The sequence below is a fragment of the Amblyomma mixtum genome, chromosome 3, assembly GCF_055824585.1.
Source record: "Amblyomma mixtum isolate Tamu chromosome 3, ASM5582458v1, whole genome shotgun sequence".
Lineage (NCBI taxonomy): Eukaryota > Metazoa > Arthropoda > Arachnida > Ixodida > Ixodidae > Amblyomma > Amblyomma mixtum.
In genome coordinates, this window is record NC_143014.1 from 202,532,159 (window position 1) to 202,553,240 (window position 21,082).

At 42.7% G+C, this 21,082-nt stretch overlaps 1 protein-coding gene across 11 annotated transcripts in view; it reads right to left on the minus strand.

The window, feature by feature from the left end:
* Positions 1 to 260: 260 nt before the first annotated feature.
* Sec31 (COPII coat complex component secretory 31) overlaps positions 261 to 21,082 on the minus strand; it is a 112,195-nt gene continuing 91,373 nt past the window's right edge. For 9 of the 11 annotated variants that reach the window (XM_089582475.1, XM_089582483.1, XM_089582482.1 and 6 more), the window contains 5 exons: positions 19,263 to 19,451; positions 15,993 to 16,034; positions 10,634 to 10,768; positions 9,149 to 9,220; positions 261 to 1,871 (listed from right to left, as the gene is read on the minus strand). In XM_089582475.1, coding sequence (XP_089438601.1) covers positions 1,683 to 1,871; positions 9,149 to 9,220; positions 10,634 to 10,768; positions 15,993 to 16,034; positions 19,263 to 19,451 — 627 coding nt within the window. In that variant the 3' untranslated portion in view covers positions 261 to 1,682. The remainder of the gene's footprint in view (positions 1,872 to 9,148; positions 9,221 to 10,633; positions 10,769 to 15,992; positions 16,035 to 19,262; positions 19,452 to 21,082) is intronic. The other 2 variants (XM_089582479.1, XM_089582478.1) reach the window with 1 other exon arrangement.

Below are 21,082 nucleotides of genomic sequence, written 5' to 3' on the forward strand. Positions count from 1 at the left end.
TTGAATTGTACAAATGCCAGTTTTACATGCAAGGAAGAATATAGTAATCTGAAAATTATTTCTATTCCACCAAATTTTCTGAAAAGATGATGATCCCACATAAAGAGCACATAAGGTAATATTGCTGACACCAGCACTGCTACCAGCATGCTGAGTAAAATGCAACAGCAAGAGTGCACAATGCTCACCAGAACTCAGTTTGCTGTAAGCACAGCATAAAATTAGATGGCATGGAAACCGAGCCCACTAAAACTAGAATATATAGTACAAGAATCTTCATTCCTTTTATTCCTCACATTGCAGCCATGTAAACAGTGTGCATCAGGAGAACAAGACAAAACGACAAAAATGGTCTAGTTTTAAAAAAATAACATTCTACTGGTCACGTATAGCTCTTGTGAAATGAAGCAAAAAGGTTCAAAACAAATATTTTCACAGGGAGGTACCCATCACTTTGTTTGGATAATACATGCATTCACCCACAATTGCCCATCCTGCTCAAAGAATAATGACGCTTCATGAACAAGGATCTAGTGACAACATTATCGAAAGAAAAAAAAAGAAAGCAGCTCACTCATGTACATTCCACATATTTTCCCTTTTTGGACTAATAACACCTGATAATATGTTTTGGACTAATAACACCTGATAATATGTGCCCAAAGAATGCATAGTTACATGAACAATTCATTCACAACAGATTGCTGCTCCTCAAGACCTACAAGTTCCATCAACAATAACAAAAGTAATCCTTTCTCATGCAGAAGCACTTTATAAGTTGTTGCAACAAGTACACACCGGAAGTAACAGTTTGACACCCACCCATAATCTTGAAGTCAAAGGTCTGAACAAAGTTGACGAAGAGGCACATAAAGAGCCCGCCAAAGCACAAACAACCATGGACTTGGAGCTACTTTCTTTCATCGTGCAGAAGTCTACTGCAAAATCGCACCTACGCAATCATCAAAACATCCGATAGCTTTCGCAATCAGGGGTTCTATTTTTCAGTGCTCTGCCCAATAAAAGTTATTACAGAAAAACATGAGCTCATCTCAAAGAAAGTGATAAAAGTCAACAGAGTCAGCCGTGCATTGCTTAACCTTGCAAATTGTTTCAATTATAATGAGCAAGCCCGAATGAATAATGAGCACTCCTTCAATTTTGGGCTTCAGACTCTACTGTGTAACGCCAGCCAGAGCCCACTAAATACCATTACAGTGCCAAGAGCCATATGGACCCTTCAAATACCAAGAAAGTTCACCGAAGGGCAATCAACCTTAGCAAATATGCAAGATCTGACTCTCCAAGCAAGGTTGTACCTTTGCACTATACATGCCTGAGCAAACCAAACATTTAAGAAGGCAGCACTACTTGCACAATTCATAAACAAGCCAAACCATAATTAAACAGCTCTCAAGAACTACAAGAATTAAAAGTAGCACAAGAAACAACTATAGAAGACTCTTAAAAATATGGACATGATTGTTGTGCACGGCACACTTCCTAGTTCCACAGAAGGAAGGAAAAAAGCGGTACCGAAATGCCATCAAAGCCAGCATCCTTTAATAGTATAAAGTGGGAAGGAGCTGCTGCTTCGGTTTCCCTTAAAACAAGTAAGAAGAAGAGAAAAACGGAGCGGTATAGCAAGGCATCAAGCACGGGCAGGAACAAACAGGAATGGGCTACTGCAGGCAGACACCCAGCTGCTGGGCCACTTGGAGCAACGCCTTCAGCCCTGGTAAAAAGCTGCTAGTCTCGGAGAAGTTCGACGAGGACACCAGATAGCTGTGGATGCTCAGGGCAGTGTTGTAGTCGTTCTGCTGGATGGCCTGTACAATCTGGTGGAGGCCGTGCGTTGTCGTCGGTGCAAGCTGCGCAGACATTTGATTGACCGATTTATTTATTAACTTATTGATTAACTTATAGATTTCACATGTTGTACAAGCATTGTGGGATAAGAGGCATAACGTAGTAAAGGGCTCTACATTAATTTTCACCACCTGGGATTCTTTAACATAGACCAGAATTTCAGTGCACAGGCATTTTTCCCCCTTCGTCTTTACCGAAATGCAGACACTACGGCCAGGATCAAACCACCAACGTTGATATCTGCAACCAAGCACTGCAACCAAGCACCACAGCCACTAAGCGACCACAGAATTTCTATGGGTTTAAGTAGAAATATTGCAGCCTCTGAAGGGTGGCGCATTTCGACAGCTCACTGGGTCATCATGGGAAGTGCAATAACCAGACGATTATGTTGGCTCCTTATTAAAAAAAGAAAAAAACATTTAAAGGCGAGAAATTCAGTGAAAAAATGACGCAGTCATTAAACTGCTGCACCATAAAAATGGCTGCCTGCAGAGGTCCTAGTCGTCCCAGAGTCACAGCCAACGCATGCTTTATTTTTTATGTTTCTGAGAACCTCAACAATGCACTACTTTCTCCTCTAAAAAAGGGCACAGCACCAAAACTTCCGGCTAAGCAGCACTAGCCAGCTACAAAAAAAAATAAAGGAAGCATTTCTTGAGAACATGTAATAAGTCAAACCTTGCTAGAATGAAATTCACGACAACTGCAATAAGTTCATTTCAGCAAACTTTACTGTCGTGAAATAAGCCCGAAACAGTGATATTGGACCAGATTGTTCATGGACTACGTTTATTTCCATAAAACAGTCGACTGTGACAGCTTTCAGCACTTTGATATCAGCGCTGTGGCACAATTATCACCGTACTCTGTAATTAGGTTGCATCATGATCTCGTCATGCAGATACTGCCGACCAATTATTTTCATACCCTATCAGGATTTTTGAAGTGTCGGAAGAAACAACCAAAGAATTTTTGTTTGAGCTTTTGAATCGGCAAGTTGCTGGGAGGAGTGGTCGATAGTTCTCTGTGCATTCTTACGCTTTCACATGATCACATCGCTCCAGATATCGGCCAACATCGTGCCGTCCTTGTACAAATATGACAGCATGGCAGCTGATTTCATGAGCTTGGTGCTTGACAGCAGCACTGTTGCACAGTCACCGACGTGTGCACACAAATGGGCCAAGCCCATGTAAACAAGCAAACACGTCGTGGCAAAAATGTGTGCAGCGCCTGCCATAAGGAGGGTCCAAAACGCGAAAATGGAGATGGCAAAAAAGCCAAGGAGGCAGAACAACCAACATGCCGATAGCAAGCTCTTCACCGGCGTTCTCTTTTGTAGGCTTTGAGGTGTTGAGCTGAGCTTTGAAGCCAGAGGTCCAATAATGTTTACACTTAGAGACTCAAAACACAGTACCAGCAATGAAAGAGTCAGGGCAATGAAGCATTTTGTTTCATGTTAAAATGCATCATGTTTGCAATCTTCCCATCAAAGAGCCAGCCATTTTTCCTCTCTCTGCATCAGCGTATCTCCCACTTGGTTCACTGTTTCCTTTTTTTTTTTTTTACACATTAGGGAGGAAAACTTGACTCTGATAAGTTCCTTGAACAGTAACTACACACAAGTTTATGCAGCACAGGACGTGCGGCAACGATTTGAGTGCACATTCATGTGTGGTGCATATTGTGGTCACCCCATCTTGAACAGCATGCATGTTAGCAGCGCCACTTGAAGTGCACACTGACTTCAGCGGCCATTTCAGTGAAGCCAAACAGCTCATCAAACTACACGAGCATCTTCGGATGTGCGAAAATAAACAAACTGGTGATTTTATGTCACATAGCAAAAAATAAATTTTGTATTTCCTCTTGTACTTTGCAAAAACTTCACTGAAGCTAAATTCTGCTCCACAAAAATGCAGTATGAGGGGGGGTGCATAGGTGCCAAGTATTCAATCTGCCGGGGCAGTGGGCTGGGGCTCATTTAGCACCCTCTCTCTTTTTCATTTGTGCGTAGAGGCTATGTGTGTAAGCGTCAGTTTTATTTGTCTCTAGTTGGACGAATATGCTAAAAAGAATGACCCCATGGTCCTTAAACACTAAATAAATAAATGAACAAAATAAACTGAAAAATACGTGAACTCTTGGTAGATATTCATGACGTCCTTAAAGTGCGAGAAAACACTGAGCAACACAAACATTTCCATAAGAAGCTAACAATTCAAGTGTTACAAACTCATTACAAAACTCTTCATTTGTAAAAACCATTGGGCTATGCAAGCACTTCTACAATAAGCTAACAATTCAAAAATTAAAAAGATATTTTAAACTCTTTGTGTCTAAGAAAAACTGGGCAGTACTAACATTTCCACAATAAGCTAACAATTAAAAATTTAAGGACGGGTTATAAACTCATCTGTCAAAGATGTAAACAAACACCTCATTTGATACAAAACAAAGAAACAGGAGTCAAAGATCAAAGGTTGTAATGAGCGGATAATTTGAGTTCAGGGGCTGTGACAGCTTTAAAAAAGCTGCCGTATTTTACTGCCATGAAGTTCACTGTCCTTCTATCCTTCATTTTATACAAAGGCTACCACACAATCAAGAATGTGCTTCTTTGCACAGCTGATCACAGAATAAAATTGTCCGTGATGACACAAATTTATTTTGCGGGCAAGCTCTTTGTGCCACGGGGAAGTGCTATGCAATTTAAGGGGGGATGAAGGTCTTGAAAACTTGTTTTTTATTTTTCGACATAACTTGTTGAAACTTAGCACGCAGGTGTATCATAGAATGCTGATTTCAAATATGCATTTAGATTTCAAATATCTCACCTGGAAGAAAATTTATCCCAAAATAACATTCAAATTGGGTAATTTCTTATGGGCCTTTATAGTAATTTATCAGTTAAAGAATGATTTTTTAAGAATAGGCAGACATTTGCAAAGGCCCAAAGCACATCCTAAAGCTTTCTGTTTTTCTTTAAACTTGATAAATGAGCAATTAGGCCAAGTGTGGGCTAATTACTGCAACGTCACTTTTTCTTTCCAACTTTGTTGTTTATTTATGATCAATAAAATTAGTTTGTAGACATTCTGTTAGCTTTAGGATGTGCTTTGGGCCTTTGTAAATGTCTGCTTATTCTTTAAAAATGTTTATTTAACTGATAAATTACTAAAAAGGCCCGTAAGAAATTACGTAATTAGGATTTTTTATTTTGCCATATATTTCCTTCCAGCTGAGATATTTGAAATCTAAATACATATTCGAAATCAGCATTCAATGATACACCCAGGTGCTAAGTTTCAGAAAGATATGTTAACAAATAAAGAAAAAGTTTTCAAGACCCTCATCCCCCCTTAACCACGCTTGTCCCATTATTGACCTCAGCTAAGCATTGATGTGACGGAGGCATGAAAACGGTCTCTCAGATGTGCATGACGTGACTGGGTTATTTCAAGCAATTTCCACAAGCTTAGCCACCCCAGGCAAAATATCTCGCAGCTGCTTACCAATATCGCCCAAACGCACCAATACAATGCCCTGATATGTTTGCAAGTGAGTACTGCGCTGCCTTGCTCTATCTACAAGCATACTACGGTGAAGGCTGAGCCATTCAGGCTCAAGAGCTTGCTTGTAAAACTTCAACATGTATGTTTTGTCACCATTCCCTGTCAAAAACTGCTGAATATATGCCGTGTGCTGCCACATTTCTAGTGGATACCTGTCGCCCAGCGAGAAATGCACTGTGTCCACTATCCTTTAAGACCGCTGGCGATACATGTCCTCGGCCGAAGAAAATACGTGTGGCACAGATCAGTCGTCCTATCAAAATGGAATCTTCCATTGCCTTGGCACAGGAGCTTCTTTCTCTTTACTATACAGTTCCAATTCATGCGCCTCTGCTTCAGTCTCATTCCAAAATCTGCAAAATCCTTGCCTCCTAAGTTTACTAAGGCCCGAATTCTAGAATGCTCCTTACCCTATACCGTTTCCTTCCCTTACATGACGGACCCTTCATCCTACCTTATGTGTGGGAACCTTCACAGGGACCCAGCACATATTCTGAAACGTCCCTTCACCGTCCCTTATGAAAGCAGAACCGCGGAAGGGTACAGAAGCCACCAAGCAAGTCTGGTTTTGGGGCTAGGTAGCAAATACAGAGATACATAGGCCCAAACACCGAAATAAATAACCTACAGGTAGATTTTGTAACATTTACTGCATTTACTCACATAATTTGCGCCCACACGTAATTTGCGCACCCAGGTATTCTTTACAAAACTTTTAGTCGCACATTTTACACCCCTTGCTACGCCAGACCACCAGTGTGCACGCGGGTGCACGCAAAGCAGGCCTGGGAAGATTGGCGAGCCGCATCATCATGTACGGCTTCAAGAGGTGTGAGCAGTGGGGGGCAAGAACTGCGCGCAGTTTACCTGGCTCACTCACGCTGGTGTTTGCTTTTCAGGATGAACAGCCGCGAGAGCAAACTTCTGGTAACTGCTAGCACACACAGGAAACCGAAACTACCAAACCGTTTGCTGTTCAGCTTGCTGCTAGTCAGCCAGGCCGCATGCGGGGGCACTGATTTATCGTGTGCTATCTCCCTCTGCCTCTAACTGCAGGCTTTGCAACTGCATCGTTGCACGTTTATTGCTTTGCACTGCGCATGAGCTGGCATGCCACCCTGCGGGGAACTATACATAAGAGTGGGGAAGAGCAGGAGGGAGTATGGGTCCTATATTTCGAGTCAACTTTTTTCTGGCCAGTAAGGGGTAAAGAGCTGGGGGGTCGGTGTGCAGGTGGCAACACATGGTATATATTGTTACGACCCTGCAGAGTTTTTTTAGGGCATGTTCGTGACATCTCCACGTAATTTGAGCGTCCCCTCTTTCAAGTCCTAACCTAAAAAAAAAAAAGGGCACAAATTACGCGAGCAAATACGGTAAACAAAATTACCAGAGGGTGCAAGCACCTATTTTGCAACTTAGGTATATGAATTTCTTTTTCGGTGCAAAAGCAAAGTTCGTTTGGAAACGACAAGAAGCTATTTGCAGCTTTTTGTTTAGAATCGCATTAACACACCATAGCATGACACCTGGAAAACATTATTTTACTTCTGACGAGTAAAATTGGCTATCCAAACTAGTGGGTTTGGGTTTATGGGGTTTAACATCCCAAAGCGACTCAGGTTATGAGGGACACTGTAGTGGAGGGCTCTGGATAATTTCGACAACCTGGGGTTCTTTAACGTGCACTGACATCACACAGTAAATGGGCCTCTAGCATTCTGCCGGCATCGAAATGCGACCACCACAGTCGGAATCAAACCCGCGTCTTTTGGGTCAGTAGCCGAGCACCATAACCACTGAGTCACCGCGGCAGCTCCCAACTAGTAGGATCTGTGAGGCTCAACCCTATTGCTGGGTCACATCCTTTCCCTGTCGTGAGAGCTGCATGCACGTTCGATAGAACGCTGTCGTGAACTCCATGCACATCATCACTCATTTGGCGCAGAGTTGGCACCATCTGACGGCTCCACTCTGGTGTATCCCACAGGCCTGGTCACAAGATGCACGAGTGAATTCAGCTCGGCTGGAATAAAACACACTGACTCCATCAAGAACATGTATCTGAAAGCAAGTTCTTCCTGTGTACAGTTCCGTCGGGTTAAGCCTGTCCCTCAGCATCCCAATGTGGGTGACAGACGCCTGTATAGATTGCTGTATTGGCCGAAATCAACTCAGCAAAACTTTTCACTTGACCAAGTTCAGGCAGAAGGAGGACACTCATCCTGCACTCTCACAATGGCTGCAGAAACTAGCAAGAGTACTTAGGTGAAAATTGGAAAAAAAAAATGGATTTTAAGGAAAGAAACTGGAGAAGTAACTATCACATCACAGTGACCATCTCAATCATGCCGTGAGGGAAGGAGGGAGGGGGTGAAAGAGGAAAGAGAGAAAGAGATGCCGTAGTGGAGGGCTCCAGAATCATTGACAACCTGGGTATCTTTAACATACACTGACATTGCACAGCACACGGGCACCTTTTGCATTTTGCCTGCCTTGGCCAGGTTTGAACCCGGGTACTCCGGCTCAGTAGAAGAGCGCCCTAACCACTGAGCCAGCGCGGTGTACATTGCACTTAAAAAGAAACACAAACGCACTTTCAGAGCAAGAACCGCGATAACGAGGCATGAAGGTTGGTGCTGTGCTTCCTTAATGAACGGAAGCTCCAAGGGAAGCCTTATTAAGGACACCTTAGTAAGAAGCATTTCAGAATTCGAGACAAGGCATCCTAAGCAAGTGAGGCATCCTTCATTGGGTAAAAAAAGTTCTAGAATTCGGGCTTAAGACTATCCCTGATAGCTTAGACCATTTTTTCTGCTTGATCAAATCTCAATGCTGCTTTCTGCAACGCGTCGCGAGGATATGAATGTCAGGAGCTTGAGCATTACTGAACTTTGACAGCACTTTCAAAAATGCACTGGCTTTGACTCTGGCATCATTCTGTTCTTCTGATTCTAGGCCCTGTAGAAACAAGATCAGGTAGCTATATTTCTGAACAACCACGGTAGTGGCCCTAAGCGTCCAAGGCTGTGTTGTTCTTTTTAGGCAATTTTTAGGCAACTTTTAGGCAACTGTAGTTTAGTTAATTTGTCCAAAACTGCACGAGAGAAGGCATGCTGCCCCCATACCCTATAATTCAATCTCTGGGGGTAGACAGCCCCAATCCCCCTCTCCAAAAAAAAAAGGGGGTTGGGGGGTGGGGGGGTGAATTAATTGCATTACGTCGTGTGGTTAGCTAACGGGAATAGGGAAATACTTCACTGTGGCAGAAATTTTGCAGTACCAGCATTTGTTGTAGCAGGGTTTCACAATACAGAACTAAACCAAATGCATATCTACGTCTCAGTGTTGTGACCCAGTATAAGCACTAAGGCATGCAAAATCACTTTGTTAGAGTTTTTTGCTTTTCAGTCAAAGTTAACTGCGTACAATTCACTGTTTATAAAACTGTGAGGTGAGCTGTAAGGCATAACCAGAAGTTGAGAACAGAATGTTGCCTTAGAGGTAGGTCACTACGCTTTGATTCAAATAAACTCACATGCAACTTTTATTATTCAAATGTGACCCTATATAAGCCTTTTTTTTTACCACTATTCAGCACTTTCCAATGCTAAGCTGATCCAAGATGAAATATTGCTATTCACACAGCTTTTCCTGAAAAAACTTTCATATAGGCATGCATTGCAGAAGTCACTGCTTACCGCACTGTCTCGTAACCTGTCATACAGGTTTTCAAGTTTCCGTGCAACATCGTCCAGCTTCCGCTTGATTTGCTGACAAGAGAACCATTCAGCATATTAGTGCCATTGCTTTCATTCCTCTATACTGTATAAGTCTCTTTTCTTTTTCCTGAAATTTTTTGGTGTGTCTTATACAATGGTGCAACTTATATATCGCGAAAAATGACATGCCACTGCACGCCACTTTTTTGCCGTGCCCAGTAACGATGTTTGAAAAGAAGATCGGTGTGTAAAAGATGGTTTGATTTGGTTTATGGGGGTTTAACGTCCCAAAGTGACTCAGGCTATGAGGGAAACCGCAGTGGAGGGCTAAGGATAATTTAGACCACCTGGGGTTCTTTGATGTGCACTGACATTGCACAGTACATGAGCCTCCAGCATTTCATCTCCATCGAAATGCGACTGCCGTGGCTGGGATCGAACCCGCAACGCCAGGTCAACAGCCGAGCACCACAACCAATGAGCCATCACAGCGGTTTGATGTGTAAGAGGAGTTAAAAAAAAAACCTTATTTTTAAAGTATTACCTAATTGGTAGAATTGCATACTCTCACAACTTTCTATTTCAGTGTCTGTTTCTTCGGTGTCTATATTTATTGCACTTGTTACAACGTGTTTCCCATGAGTCGTGCATTTTTCTTGTTGAACATAATGTTGAACATAAAGCTGTCCGCAAGGTAAAGGAGCTACAATGCGAAACTCAATGAATAGGTGCACATTAATAGACCAGTTCGATGTATGTGCAATTTTTTAGGTATGCGGAATGTGGATTTAACATCCTGAAGTGACATATTGGCTATGAGGGGCGCTGTAGTGGAGGTCTCATGATTAATTTAGACCATATGGGGTTCCTTAACATGCGCTGACAGATTTAAAATTCGTAATACACTAGTAGCAACACATCTACTTGAAATAGAGAACCAGAATGTACACAGACCTGCACATCTAGCTACCCAGGTCATCCACTACTTATGAAAACATAATACAAGCAGCTAACCTGAAGTTAAATTGCTCCTTGGCAGGCATGTGTCAGCAAGTGTTGAAGGTCTAACACACACGAAAGTTACACCTTTTCAATGGTACAGTTGCATTTTAGACCGTGAACTGAACCTATCGCACCGGAACCTTAAACGTAGCCCTTAAATGAACCTTAAACAAAGGCATGGTTTGAAGGGCACTTCATCCACACAGTAGCTTCGCAAATGCACGGTGGCCACTTGTGTATTGCAGCACTCATCTCATCTACTCGCTTATGCTTGTTGTCCATGTTGCATTAAAATTCCACCTCCAAGTCTCGCAAAAAAGCAACCGAAGGCACTTCCAGGATCAAGCTGCTTTTGAACTGCTCACAAGTACAGTGCACACAATCTGCAAAGTGGTCATGTGCGCGAAAGCCATTGAAATGCAATAAAAAGCGTGCACTATCGGCAACACTTGCTAAACTCACAGGGTTGGTTGCAGTTTGGGCACAGTTCGATCGCAGCTCTTCAAAAACATCCTGTAAGACCTGGTTCTCCTTAGGAATGGGGCCTTTTTCCTTTGGTGGTGGTGGTGGTGCAGCTGGAGATGGAGACGCTGCCGCCTGATTCACAGTAAGAAAGCCACGCTGAATCAGTTCACCAAAGCCAGAGAGAAAAATACCACGTGACAGCAATAGAACATTTTTCCAGTCAACTGTGTCAGCTGTGTGCCAACCCTTGGCTAAATATGTACACTCTGAAAGAAGGTGGCATGAATTCTTTAAGCTCAAAAGCTAAACATGAATATTCTTTCTTTAAGTGAACTTTCTTTTTATGCCCTTTTTCTTATGGGTTATCAGTGCATTTCTAAATTTTTACAAAACTGAACTGACAGGAATGGACAACAGGATGCATCCAAACAAAACAGCACATATTAATGCTGACTGCAGCAAAAGCAGCAACAACAGGTTACTCTAAGACACTATGAGGGCTTTGTAGAGAAGACGCTGAGCTTGAAAACTTAACCACTTAACCGTTTTGGACAAGTCTACCTTTCATTAAGGACGAGGACTGCTTATTCAAGTTTTTTTTTTTTTTTTTTTTTACTCAAAAGCACTTCAGACAGACCAGGCTTGTGAAGAGCTTGCTTTCAGGTTTTCACAACCAACAGCAGCAACAGCTCAAATAATGCCAGGAATATCAAGCCTGCCCTTATGAAAAATGAAAGCAGAAGCAAAAACGCCCGACTATAATCTTATTTTTACAACGGGATTTCCTGGGCTGATTAAAGGGGTCATGACATGGTCTACCGACAAATGGTGCTTTTACATTGCAGCTACTAGCCGCGACGTTATTATGCATACTTAAAAAAGAAATAGGGCTCTATGAGCGCATTCGAGCTGGTAACTGCAATGAGAAGTTATCAGTCCTAAGCCCTTCCCCCTGGCAGTGACAGCCATACTGAAGCAGCTTGCGTGACGTCATAACCCAACAGTGCAGTTGTCTGCTGCAAAAGTGCAGCACGCATGGTCGGTTCAGAGCAAAGTGCGCCTACTTGAGTCCAGCCATGGCACGTTGGGGTGAAGTCGCTGAGACTGGGAAGAAGCTAGACAGAAAAGGGATGAACACAGGCCTCTGTTGCCTTTGTCCCCCTGCCATGGGCTGTGGGCTCCTCAGCACTACTGTAACTCCGCATCGCCTCTCCAACCTCCCCTCTTCAGCCCTCCGCACCCCTAGCATAAACAACGAACAACCCACTCCCCTATGCTCACTACGCTTTAGCTCAGTCACAAGCAGGTACATGACAGTCTGCTTATGTCATCATGGATCGCGAGTGCGTAAGTTCTGCCTGACTGCTACATGGTTCAGAACTTTTAAAAATTCAATTAAACATTACTCGCTGCACCAAATGAGCTCATATATTATGCAAAGTTGTTTCGAAATGCATAGCAAACAACATGCGATAAACAGCTTGACTCTGAAAAATGGTGTCATGGCCCATTTAAGTATGTCATGACCCGCTTTAAGAAATAAGTGGCTTTTCCCGGTCAAAGTACCCAGCCAGTGGCGTCGGAAGATTCTCGTGAACCTGCTAGTGTGATAATTCAAGGAGTGGCAGATGAAAGGGAATAGTCACCTCCCCGCACGCACTGTTGGGGATAGTCCCTTCCCTGCACTGCCTTGCCACTCCCTGCATTGTCACACTGGTCACACTAGCAGGTTCATGCGAATCTGCCAACACCACTGGCTGAAAGGGGGACCCCTTTGATGGGGAAAAGTCTTGAATTTTATCAGACTATAGCGTGCTTTCAGTTGCTGAAAATGGCATCTAATTGGTGCCAATCGTGTGCTTGGCCTGTCAGGAAGAGAAAGGGAGACCTGTGTCGGAAACTCGAAAACCAGCTCATAGTTTTGTTGACGTACAAAGTTTTGTTGACAGCAAAGGCAAGAATGACAGCAACTAGCTCTCCTGAGACTAATGAAGGTGACAACTAAGGACGCACTGTTTCTGACGCTTGTCAGTGGTCCAGGATTACCATAACAAACATTCCACTACAGCGACTGAAGTGGTGTAGCAATTAAAAATGAGCACTCTCAGCAATTTCATGGCTTGAAATCTATGACACATGCCTGGTTCTTCCGAGTGCTTGACAATGAGGTCAGGCTAAACTGAATATTACCGTATTTACCCAATTCCAACGCGCACCTTTTTTCGGGGAAAATACGTCTCAAAATCGCATGCGCGTTGGATTCGAGTGCAAACCGAAACTGCCCTATAGCTGCCCATCGTCATCGCCATTATACGATGTGGGAGCTCACTAACTGCCGGCAAACATGGGAGCACGTTTGCTCGTCGTTTTCTGCGTCGCAGGAGCCGTTTTCAATCTGTGTGGCGCTCAGCGACCATGGACCACGTTCACGACGACGCTATCCCGTGCACTGCCGCGGGCGGACGCCTCATCACTGCGTTTGTACGATCGAGATACGCGGCTCGAAGAATATGTTGATAAAACAACGGTTGTCGGAAACGCGTCATTTCAGCGGTAAAGTTCCAAAAACGATGAGAGTCCTTTCTGTTTTGCGGCCGATTCTCTGACCGAGATTACATCGTCCGCAGGCGGGGCACGCCGCGCCGCTGACGAGGTCGTGCATCATGCCGATCTAACAGATAACAGCGCTTCCGCGCTCGTTTTTATGCTTGTTTTGGCCGTCGAACGTCTTTATCTTTCGCTCAGATGCACTGACGAAGTCATGGATGCTCCGCAAGAAGCTTGAAGGATCCAAATGGTGCATCGCCGCTGCCGCAGTTACGCCTAGCAGCAGACGAACCTCCCGTCACCGGAGCTCTCCGCTTGCGCTTGGGGCGTCTTCCTTTATACTGATGCTTTGTCATGAACTTGCATGAAAGAAAATCTCGTTTCTCAGTCGCATCCATAGCGGAGAAAGGAGAAAAACCCGGGCAGAAGCGTTGGTTCACGTCTCGGTGGCGGCAGAACGAAGAAAGAGCGTCTGCGTCCGACCGTGCGGTGGAATGCTCGTAGCCAATGGAAGGGCTCCGATCGTACCACGTGATTTGAAGGGCCAGTCGCGACGCTCGACTCGGGCGGGAAACGATCTTTTTTTTCGTATTTTTTATCAAGAATGCGCCGCTGCCGAAGTGGCTTTTGGTAGGAGAGGGTTAGGCCTACTTCCCCGCGAAAATTCAAGAGCGGGCGACGCCGTGGAGCGAAATGCCGCGTTCCCGAAATTCGGTCAAATTCGCACTTTCGCAAGCCACCGCGAGAGCTTTAATTGCATTTTTTACTAACTTCCCATTGGTTATCGGCTTTGATTTTTTTATACATAAAAGAAGAGGCTTGGGGGAATACAAGACGTAAGAAAATTCAAAATCGACTTTATTGGGAAAAATCGCGGTTTTTTCACCCGCAGCTCTCCTTAAAATATAAAACAGTTGCAAATTATTTTCATTCGTGGAAGCCACATGCACGTTAGAAGCGGGGCTTGTAGTTTTTTTTTTTTCATTACCAATATCGGGCGCGCGTTAGAATCGGGGCTTGAATTTTTTTTTTTTTTTTGGTGCCGTAAATTGGGTGCGCGTTGGAATCGGAGGCGCGTTGGAATTGGGTAAATACGGTAATTTTTTTCTGCACAATTTCTGTTGTGTGGCCAACGCTTCTAATCCACCACGAGGGCGCACATGAAACTTTTGACAAGTGTTTAAACTAACCTCAGGAACAACATTAGACGAAGTTTTTAAAAGAAATGTACGGTTAAGGGGTTAACTTCTGCCGTCACATGAAACAATCCACCTGTAGTCATCTAAAACCCTAAAATACCACTGTGTTCAGTTTCACAAAGAGAAAATTTCTATACAACAAAACTGCAAATTGTCACGGTCACATGCTTTGGAAGGCTCGATACAAGTCATGCCTGCTTGAATGTACTAACAGCACGAAATGAAACACGAACAAAACAGTAAATGCTACTGATGTGATGAGACTAACATATGAAAATGCTTAGATGCCGACATCCATGCAGCATTTCAGTACCATCTCATTTTGTCGTATGCTGAACTGTTGCTAAGTGTACAGCCAAATGATGACTAATGTTTCCACAATCACAATAATTTTTTTAGTATAGTTTCATTTTGTGTTCACAGTACACAACAGCTTTTCGCTAGGGGAGTACTATACTTTTGTAGCAGCAATGCAAGCACAACTAAGGAGCATGGTCTGTGCAACGACATCAAGGGAGAAAGAGTGTTAGTACCAGCAACACACAAGCATATCAGGCAGAAAATTGTTAGCATGACAGGTGCCCAGTCAAGAGGGATTTCAAGCCACTACACACTGCAATCATGGTAGCTGCAAAAAGGAGTTTGGGCACAGTAAGTGACCAGTCCAGAGTTTTACCACTCTCAATGAGATAACGAGATAACAAAGATATAAAAAGCGAGTTTTTGCACTGATCTCGTGCGAAATACAAGATATTCGTCAGGAAGAAAGGTACATACATACACCTATATACAGTATATACGCATAGCATCTGATGGAGGTAGCACGTGAGGACATGCAACTAGAGTCCACATTTGCATATTTCAAAACTCAGTGGTTGGTCAAAGTATAATGAGATGAACGCTCTGAAATTAATCACTCCATGTGATAACTGTTACAACATTACGCTACCAAGCTATGCAACTGTAAAGTTGCTGAAAGATGCACAGCCACAGTTACAGAAAGATGCACAGACAGGTGAACACTTGCATTATCGTGAAAGTGCAGTTTGTGCCTCACCAAGAGGAGAAATGTGATGGTGCCTGTGCCTATGTGGCTAGAATGTATGATGCATGAAGTGTATGTGAACAGTACCAGGCCTGGGCCTGCTGGTATGCTACTGCAAATATCATGGCATACAATGTGGGAGAAAAAGTTTATGTTTAGCACTAAGCGAGTGGCAAGCAAATGTTTGTATGAACTGTGTGTTTATGCATTATGAGTACCTTTGTCTGCTTTTCTATGAATGCATTTCCCTGCCACTACAGCTGCAGCACACCTCCACCCTAGCTTAAAAATACATATATGACCGAGAGTCACTCTACCATAACACAATGCAAATTTTTTAGCAATGAAAAAAAGTGAGGTCCAATAAACTGCTTGAGCAAGCACAATGTGATCTGCGCTGTCTAGTTTCTGTGACATGGTACACGGCTCAGCATCAATAACCTACTCTCACTTAGTTGCAAGTGAGTGACATTTTACAGTCTGGACTTGTCATGCACTTTTCCAAACACCCTGTTGCAGCCACTAGTGTTACACTCCTCAGTTGCTGATGATGGCGTTTACTTACAGTGGTGAGCGGATTGAGGATTGAAAGGTGAGGAGGAACATCCTTCACCGACAGAGAAACCCAACAAACAAACGAAAAACATAAGTAAGCAAGCCAACAAGCCACAAAAACCACCACCACAAAAACAAAAACAACGCTTTCTCATTAGCGGTCCTCCAAAGTCAACAAAACAAAACAAACAGAGACACCCACAAGAAAGCAATATACAAAACAGAAAAAGGAATTGTATGAGTTGCATGTAAATATGTAAGCTGGTGTTTAACTTTTATTTCCATGAGTACGGGGCTTCTAAAAAAATGAACTAAAATAGATTTACTGACGGAACAGGGCTTTGTGAACACACCGGCAAAAAAAATCTTGCGCATTTTCTTATTAATTATTTAATGCCCTGGAGATGAACCTACGAAGGTGTTAATTATAATTACTCAGCAACTACACAGCTAGTTTAAAATAAACACAGTTCTGAAATGAGCATAAAAAGTTACATACCTGAGCCAAATTTGATTACAATTCACGCATAAATAACAAAAATATAATTTTAATTGCTACATCCCCCCTTCAGCCACTCTGTGCACATCAGTGCTGTGCTACAAGGTCATAACTGAATGGACTTGAATGTGTAGGTGTTCTTCCAACCTAGCAAAGCAATGATGTACATCACATAGCTTTGCACATGACAACTGGGCACATTCTGTTCCTTCAGCACAATAACAGTCTATCCAGCAGCACGGTGGTAGTGCGCAGTTTTTAGGAAAGATCGAGCAGATGTTCTAATGTGTCACACGGAAGGTAAAATACACAACAACATTGCTGACTGGGTTTACTCTGCGACATTTCTGAAAATATGCTCCTTCCATATTGCACAACATGGAAGATAATATTTGTTCGGATGGCATGGCAATGGCTCATGGCACAAAAGGCTAATTGAAAATTAATTGGGGGAGACATTTGTCCTGCTGTCAATTCAGCCTGGCTGATAATGGTTACTGGTGATGTTTCCTTGCCAACTCTCCCTCCTTCATGTTTGTCTCATATTTGGTTTTCTACTGATATCTAGCATGTACTCTTACAGACTCTCACATTTCCAATAAACTGAATAGACTTACAAGCTCTCGTCATGTCCGTTTAAACGGGAATCTATGTGATATCGATCAGCACAGCTAGACAGGAAAAAAAATGACTTTCCACTAGCTACGTAAAGAAAAGCTGAACAATGTAATTTTATTACAGAGCAAACAAAATTATAGCTGCCCCAGAGAGATTGTGAGTTGCATCCTTAAGTTCATGTACACCTCTACAACCTCTACTGGCTCCACACAGAGGTGCTCTTGGTGTGAAATTTTTTCACATCACTATGGTGGCAATATCTTAATAAAACCATACTGGTTTAATGGAGTATTCATTTTTGTGTATTCCAGCCCTGATGGGGCTACTACTGTACGAGTAAGGAAGACAAAGTGCACAACGGCATAGAAGTGTTCTTACATAGCACTGATGCAATCCCTTGAAGTTCTTTCTACATCACTACTGCTAGAAAATTTTAACTGCATTTCTTTGTTTTAACACACTGCAGCCCCTGCTGGTATTAACTGATGGAACAGGATGCACAACAAAAAGATAGGACACAAAATAAAAAATTCTTTTAGACCCAAAATGAAACCTTCTTATAAAAACATATACAGAGCCCAAGCATAACATAAAATAAAATGGACACAACAAAGCAGCTTTACTGTTAGTGATGCAAGAAAAGTTCTCACCTCTACAAACTACAGTCCTGCCCACTTATATAACAAACACTTGGTTGGTACAAAAGCAACCTGACTACAATGATGCAAACCAGAACTACGGCACTGAGCCTCAAATAAAACAAATGACTGTGGACACAGAACTCAGTTACAGCAAACACGCAGGTGCCACAAACCTGTGTGTAGAGCCATAGTTACACACGTGCCTTTGGCTTTAACTACGGATGTCAATAACCATCAGAAGCTCAGCAACTTTTGCTTTCTGTGCAAAGATCGTGAAAAGGCCACTGGGTGTGTGGATGCAAGCAAAAGATTGAAATATTCCTAGTTCCTTGGTCCTCTGCAGTTCTTGGTTTTTAGTGTTATACATGCAAACCACAATAGTAGAGGCACGACGCTTTTTAAAACCAACGGGCTTTCTTTATTCTGAAAGTTTCAGTACTCTATCCAGTATCTTATTTATGGACACATTACTTACAAAACAACAGCTGCAACATGCCACTACCTGCTGCCCGGTTTTCACACCGCCCTTTTTTTCTTTTTGCCAAAGAATAGACATAATTCAATCAGATTCGAAGATCTGGTATACGTTTCTTGACTATGCTGTAAGAAGGTCAAGAATGCTGCAGCGTACTACATCAACCACTAAAGTATGGATGTCAAGAGAACAGCCACATTTTCCAGTTACAAAAGTATACAGAGAAAACTTTGCTGCTTGACAACTGGAAAAACTGACAGTAGATGAGTCCAATAGAGAAGGACTCCCCACTCCACACAAGTACCGCAGCAGTGTAAACAAGGTAAATTTAAGCAATAATTGTGTATGAGGTGCTCTACACAAGTCTGAGAATGCTGCAATATGTCTTCAATCCAGTCAAGTTTAATTCAGTTTTCAACACACAATAAATTTGGCCCACTTAGCTCATTATCACATACAGTACAGCACAAGAGCAAGTAGTGGTACAGTGTACTCACACTCCAAAGATCAACTCTTGTGCTAGTCAGTACCATAATTTGAAGCGGTAGCCAAACAGATTTGTTGTTCCTGCACTGCTCAGTGGCTCCTCCATTACTGCTATCACTTGCATCTTTTCCCCTTGCCCATAAACCGGCCAATACATGTTCAAAAGCATGCTCATCGATGCCTCTTTGCTACTGCTTTTGTAAGACATTTTGCTAGAACTGAAAGAATAAAAGCATGAGGGGTGGTAGGCCTCTCCAACAATGCCCAACTTAATAGCAAGCTCTAGCATGTACTCGTACATTGTAGGTCATACTGAGCACAACAGGATGGTATAAACCTAAAAGCTACAAATTACCATGTGCATTGAGTGACACCATCAGCCAGCTAACATTGCACATGCAGGAAGAGGAACAGAGGCCTCAGTGTATGCCAGAACATAGAATGAACAAAAAGCACGGCAAAGAGCAGACCTATCAATATTATTAATTCAGATTCTGAAGAATGTTCCCTTTCATCCAAAATGTTTCACCAGCCTCTGTGCATAGGAAATCTGACACTAACCTGCTGTGGCAGCACTTGAGTCGCTGAAGGCAGTGGTTGGGAGGCAAACTGTGGCGTTGGGGGTGGAACATATCCTCCCTGAAATGTTGGTGCCGGCATTTCGGGCACAGCTGGTGCTGGCGCACCCACAAGGGGCGTCGTAATTGGTGAAGCGAGGTCAAACGTCTGCACGGGCGTGCCCTGTGACAGCTGTCAAGAAATAAGTGGTTTTCACTGTTTACCCCATGAAATTCCACGGCTGTGGGGCCTTGATACAATAAAGTCACACTCTAAGACAAAAGCTTTGTAAAGACACAATCTTAGTGCAGTGGCAGTTTTGAACTTCAGTAGCTCAAATGACTTTACAGGTTCTTAAAACATTTCTGGTGGATTGTGACACATTAACCCTTCAATGGCCAGTGTCACAAATTTGCGATATACTGCTTCACACGCCATGTACTAATTTTCTACGTGGAGCTTGCATACAATATTTGATGTAAACACATTCTCAGTAGACAGCATTTTGCGGTCAAAATGTTTGTCATTGTGAGGAAGCTGTGTGAAGAAAAAGGGGGCACGAATGTGCAACTTCCAAACAGCACTGAACTCCTCGTCTCACATTTTCTGAACTGTTGTGGGAAAAATAGGGAGGCATCTGTTGGATAAAAAATTGTCTACTGCTTCTAGCGTTTAAGCTGGCTCAAGGCCTTCGAGCTGGTCTTTCACTTAACACGAGAACAGCTGCATGAACTGCACCTAATGCCCATTATTACAAAATGCATTGTCACAAATGCTAGCATAAGGTGGAGGTATATACTTCTCTATAATATGGGCAATATGGTATGAGGCCACTTTGAAAACTCAATATATTTTTAGAAAAAAAATTTGTTTCATCATAATAACCATCAATTTCTGAATTAACTGCAACTAAAAATTATGCTGTCTAATCAAACAGTATATATTTCTGTGCACATTATTTTCAATTTTTTTTTTTCTATGATGCTGAGTCCGTCTAGGCCCCCCTTTTTCTTTTTCGGTTGCTAATACCATAGATTATTTTGAAGAAGAAAAAAAGGCTGCCGGTTTAGCATTGCTAAGCCCGAAATAAGACAGTAAGAGTGCAGTGCACAGTAGGTAAGGGAAGAAAGGGGCAAACAATTGCAGCACGGCAGCGCAAAGCACAGGGAAGCGGCGGCACTAAGTGAGCAGTGCAACCGCACCTCGACTTTGTCGTGCGCATTTTTTCTATCGCCTCTTAAACAATGTTGAGGCAGCGGAAAATGACGTCGTGTTCACACAAAACTTTGGTTTTCACATGAAATCAAACTCACGTTATATTCGTACCCACATTGTATTTGTGCAAATGCGGTACTTATACAAGATGTAAACAAAATCAAAAGCATGATAACATGAAATGTGATAACTAAAAATAAATGTTCATCATATAAAGGGACAATAAGAGCAGGATGGAAGAAATCTGTGAGTGTTCCTTTTATAAAGCAACACTGTGTTTAATAAGCAGTCAATTATCCGACAGCATCCTCAGAGCCATGCCATCACTCAACTGATATAGTAAAAACCCTCATAAAGTGAAGATTTTTGCTGGTCCAAGTCATTTTACTACAAAGGGGTTCTACTGTATTCGCACACCCTAATTTTGCAGGCTACAACACTGAAATTTCCAGGAACTTCAGGCAATAAAAAAAAATCTATATTTCAGAACTTCTAAACTATTTCTTTTGACATTACCGTAGAACCTTGATTATGCGTCCCCCGTTCATGTGACGACCCACATTTTACGATGAATTGGCAGGGACTCAGCGAATCTCCCATAGGGATAA